General features: G+C 42.9%; 1 protein-coding gene across 1 annotated transcript; it reads left to right on the top strand.

Annotated features, from left to right (window-relative positions):
- Positions 1-352: 352 nt before the first annotated feature.
- Positions 353-532, top strand: LOC101028354 (embryonic testis differentiation protein homolog B-like). Its single transcript, XM_074391699.1, has one exon. The coding sequence runs from the start codon at positions 353-355 to the stop codon at positions 530-532; it is 180 nt and encodes a 59-aa protein (XP_074247800.1).
- Positions 533-5,516: the final 4,984 nt, after the last annotated feature.

The raw sequence follows: 5,516 nt of genomic DNA, 5'->3' as shown, positions 1-5,516 counted from the left end.
GGGGGTTGGAGTAAGATCCATACCTGCTTCACCAATGATTTTCAGAGGAGGCAGAGGTGAGAAGAAGACAGCTCTGCAAAAGAGCAACATAAAATCCAGTTAAAATTAGTGTGGCTATAAGAATCCTCACTAATGACTACTGCTATACTACTGTTGGTAGCTGTGACTACTGCTGGTAGCTGAGTATGTGTGTGTTTGTGTGTGTGTGTGTGTGTGCATGCGATATGTGGCTGTGTGGGTGTGTGGCAAGTGAGGAAGAGGTCCCAGGTCCACTTGATTACCTGAAAATCATTATCCTTTTCAGGCTTTCTTAGTTAACTGTCTTCCTGAGGTTGTTTGGAGCCACTGCGTCATGGGTAAAGAACTCCCTAAAGCTGCTCCCAGCGAGACCACACTGAACATCAAGAAGCCTGACAAAGCCTTCAAACGCAAGAAGCCCACCAAAAATGTGCTGATCTTTTTAATCAACAGACAACTGGGCAGGCACAGAAGTGACATCGACCTGTCAAGGTGGCTGTGGATGCTGTCATAAAGCAACTCCAGAGTGAACATGGCCTTTGACAAAAAGTCATGGGGCTTATGTGCTGAGGCCTGCCCAGAATTTTGAGAAGTTAAATATAATTAGAACAATAAAGTCATCCCATGTTTGAGCCACTAAAACAGAGTCTGTCATTTCATTCCTTTGAGTTGGATGTGTGTTTGCTGACTGGACGTTCTTGGGTTACACTGGAAGGGATTTCTGTTCATCCTAACATGCTGTGCAGGGGTGCTCAGACACAGGGGAGAGGGTGAGATCATGCTGCACACCAGATCTCCCTCACCATCAATCTGAAAATCTCTGTGAAGTTGAAGTGATGTAGTACATGGCATTCAAGGACCAAAGACTCTTCTCCCTAGCCATTTTGGAGAGACAGCCCTGGTGTTCCCCTCTAAAACTTAATGCTTGTCCTAGTGAAAAGACATTGTTTAAGAGCAGACCAACAGCTGGGCTGGGGGTTTGGGGTATGTTTTAACATTGCAGATATCATGTCCACAGAGCCTACTAGAGGCAATTGTTCTTACTGTCCCCAGGAATGTAGAATACGCTGGTGCCTTTTTTTTTTTTTTTTTTTTTTTTTTTTTTTTTTTTTTTTTGGCATGTCAAACAATCCTTCAGGCTTCAATCAAAGAGAATTAATTTTCCTGAAGGGAAGCCACTTGATAGTCCAATAAGACACGTTAACTCCCATTCAAAAAGCTCTGTCCCTAAGGAATGTGCTGAGGAAGTCACATACTCACTCCAAGAAACCTGAAATGGGAATTATGTGGGCAATTGGTCACTAAGAAGTGAGAACTAAAGGTGAATTGGGGGCAGGGAGAGCAAAGAAGTCAGAGCCTCAGTGGATATTGGCAAGCCTAAGTTAAGGGTAAGATGAAATTTACATAAAGTGAACCACAAAAATGTTAACTTATATAAAATCACAACGTATAAATTTGTGAAAGGAGAGAAGGAGACTCTATTTCTTAGAAAGTGTTGCAGCCTACAAGGCAGCCATGCCACAGACTGGGAAGTGTGCCTCTGGCCAAAATCACAGACCAGCACTTGGAAGGAGGAGGGACTGGGGCAGGAGCTTTATGCTGAATGAGTTGGCTGAACATACAAATTCTACAAGTTACAAGAGGAACCATAAATATTCATAAAGAGGATCCTGATGCATTCGTCTACAAGAAACATCCCTGTAACATGCCACCCATGTTCACCTTGGGGTGCAGATGTAACATTTAACTCTAAGACATTTAGGCCCTATATGGTAACAGCTCTTTCAGGGCACATAGGCACACAATGTCCCAGCCAGAGCCAGTCCATGGTGGGTGGTTTCTTTTTTTTTTTGAAACAGAGTCTTGCTCTGTTGCCCAAGCTGGAGTGCAATGGCATGATCTCGGCTGACTGCAACCTCTGCCTCCCGGGTTCAAGTGATTCTCCTGCCTCAGCCTCCAAGTAGCTAGGATTACAGGCCCCTACTACCACACCTGGCAAATTTTTGTATTTTTAGTAGAGACAGGATTTCACCAAGTTGGCTAGGCAAGTCTCGATCTCCTGACCTCTGGTGATCCACCCGCCTCGGCCTCCCAAAGTGCTGGGATTACAGGCGTAAGCCACCACGACCGGCGGTGGTTTCTTATTAGAAGAGACTTACTGTAATCAATCTATTGCCCAATGAAAGCTGTAGTTATGGCTGTGGTACAGGAGAGTGAGGGTCAGTTAGTCAGCATCTGGCAATAAGTGAGTTGCAATTGTTTCAATATTGCTTATCTCTAGGCCAGTAGTCTTAATGCAAATATTTTAACCTCCAAACTACCCAAGTCCTATTTTGGAGAGAAGGAAAGGAGAAAATCTGTGAATCATTTTATGGGGGGCATAAGAATGGGGAGAGTCATTCTCTATCCCATCCTGGTAATGAAGCATGGCACTATAACTTGCTTACAGGTCCAGAGCTAGAGCCATATCCTATAGGACAGCCCTTCAACCTTGGCAGGCTTCTGCTTCCTATATAATGCTACAGTCGACTTTTCCACAGGCCATTCCAGCACTGTATGAGGCCAGATGCCTCTGGGTGATGGTAAGACTGGTAGATTACACAGGCCTGAGCACATGTACCATCTTCAGTTGCCATAAAAAGAGTTATTGAACAAAAGTGATGTTTTGAAGAAATGGCAGTGTTGGGGAAGTAGATCAGCAATACAGAAATGTATGGGTAACTGTAGAGGAACTGCCTGTTTAGTCACCTCACCTCCCAGCAAAGAAAATGAAACTTTAAGCTAAAGGACTTCATCTGTCCCTCACATAAACTTGATTCTGAATTTTGGATTTGTCATTCTCATGTCTGTATGGCTGTTGCGTAAAATAAGTAGAGGCCAAATTCAATTTTCTTTGTCCCATAACCCCTCCCAATGTCTAAGCCACATCCATTCTTCTGGGTTCTTTCATCTCTGCTCCCTGTTATCAATCCTAGAGTTAGCCCTACATGTTCTTTGATCACTGCTAGATAAGAAAATGTCTTTTGTGACCTTAGTATTCCACTTGGTCAGTGTTCAATGATTTGTACATCCTGTCCAAGATAATCATCACAACTCTAAATTTTCAATACCAAAGCTTCTTGCTTCCCCTAGCTCAGGCTGGGTTCGGGCTGCAGCCTGCCGTAGGAAAGGGCAGTGACCCTTCCACTTGTACTCAGACAACATCTGCACCCCTCCCCTTTGCAAATACTTGCCCACCAGAGCCTGTTGAACAGGGGGAAAGGCAAGAGGTCCGGGTCAGTACACATCTCCCTTATCTGGATGGAGTTTAACAATTGTTTAAATCTGATTTTGTTTTCTTCAGTGGGTGCTTTAATGGCTGTTCAGGGCCTAAATCACTCCTTAAGTCCCTACAGTTCCTGACATAAAGCCTCCACACAGATCTCTTGAGAAAACTTCCTTTAGAATACTCCAGACCAAACCAAATATTCACTCTCACTCTCTCTCTCTCCCCTTCTCTTCATTTTTCCCCTTTCTGTCCTCTCCTCTCTTTCTGCTATCCTACTTCCTTTTAAAGTTTCTTTGTGATTCTAACTTTTGAGAAGATGATTCAAGCGCTTCTTGTGGACTCCATGAAGTGCCATCACTCCAGTAAGTTTGAGGTGAAGAATGTTTTCTTCCTGTAAACTGAGCACACTATTCATCCTCTGTAAGTGGGCCTCTCTGCTCTCCAAGTCACCCAGATCCTCTAATGTGTGTACATACTCACACATGGGTGAGTGGTCAGAGCTCACATGATTGTTTGTGATTGCCTTCTCCAGTCCTCCACTGATAGACAACTCCTTGCAACATGTGAAGCACTTGGTACCAATTTTGGAAGCATTTGCTAAGTCTGAGACTAAATAGAGTTATATTTCAACATCCTGCTGCCTTTTGGATACCTTTGCTATCCATGTGTGCCTGTATCCAACGTATGTACATACAAACACACACACATACACACACAGAGCTTGACATGTTTTTCTTACTATTTGGTACATACTTCTATGCTACTTTTTTCTCACTCAACTATTACAGTTGTGAAATTTACCTATGTTAGTGTGTATAGCTCTATATCCTACATTTCAGCTCTTCTCTTGTGTGTCAATGTACTGTGGCAGGTTGGACATACCCGTCTATGCTTCACTGTATATGTTGTCTGTACCTGCCACATCATTGGAAAAAAGCAGCTCAATGATTGGTAGGCAAGTTTTGGATTTTGGCGGCACCATATTCTACACTGGAGTGTGCTCTGTTATCCCAAAATCCCAGTAGTCTATGTAAGACTACTACTTTTCACTGGGGACATTTTCTGTACATGACAATCAATCTAATTATCCATATGTCCCACTTCTTGCCCAATGGTCTTATGGGCACAGAAACATGGACTTTTCATAATGAAGGCTTATCTGGCTACCATTACTTGTGAGGGCCTAACCTGACAAATAGCAAAGAACAACACTATGCCCCAGATATGACAACGTTCCCTGGGCAAACTTGCCAGCAACTTGGTGGCAGGATGGTTACATTGGACCTCTTCCATTGCAGATGTGTATCTCAGTCCGTTCAGGCTGCTATAACAAAATACAATAAATGGGGTAGTTACATACCCCCCAAAATATTTCTCATAGTTCTGGAGGCTGGGAAGTACAAGAATAAGATGTTGGAAGATTCAGTGTCTGGTGAGAGCCTACTTCCTGGTTCAAACATGGTGCCCTCTCACTGAGTCCTTACATGGTGGCATGAGCAAGGGAACTTTCTTAGGTCTCTTTTATATAGACACTCTTCTCATTCATTAGGGCCCCACCCTCATGACTTAATCACCTCCTCAAAAACTTCACCTCTTAATATTATTACCTTGGGGATTAAGATTTCAGCATATGAACTTGGTGGGGAAATGGGACACAAACATCCAGATTGTGGCAAGGAGGCAGATATTTGTCCTCATCATAATAGACACATATTCAGGGTATGGATTACCTTCCCTATCCATAATACTTATACCAGTATCACCATATGTAGACTCACAGAATGCCACATACTTCATTATGATATTCTACATAGCATTATTTTTGATCATACAATTGATTTCACATCAGAGGAAGTTCAGTATTGATCTTATCATATAACCCATCACCCAAAAGTGCTTGGCACAATTGAAAGGTGGATAGACTTAATGAAAATTCAGGAGCCTCCCTGGGTGACAGCACCTTGAAAGGATGGAGTTCTATCTAAGAGGATGCTGTATATTCTTTAAAACAGAGTCTATTACATGATGTTGTTTCCCCTATAGATAGAATACATGTGTCCAGGAATTAAGGGTTGGAAGAGGCAGCTACTTCTCTCACTAGGACCTCTCATAGATTTTTTTGTTTCTTCTTGTCACTTTGAGCTCTGCTGATTTGGAATTGTCAGTTCCCAAGGAGGAATGTTTCTATCAGGGATGATACGAGTGATTCTACTGAATAGGAAGATACGAC

Source organism: Saimiri boliviensis, chromosome X (assembly GCF_048565385.1).
Source record: "Saimiri boliviensis isolate mSaiBol1 chromosome X, mSaiBol1.pri, whole genome shotgun sequence".
Classification (NCBI taxonomy): domain Eukaryota; kingdom Metazoa; phylum Chordata; class Mammalia; order Primates; family Cebidae; genus Saimiri; species Saimiri boliviensis.
Note: the sequence above shows the minus strand (reverse complement) of the source record. Positions and strands in the feature narration are given on the sequence as shown.

Excerpts from the sequence above, each read along its gene's own strand:
- LOC101028354 (XM_074391699.1), top strand. The coding sequence starts at position 353 with ATGGGTAAAGAACTCCCTAAAGCTGCTCCCAGCGAGACCACACTGAAC.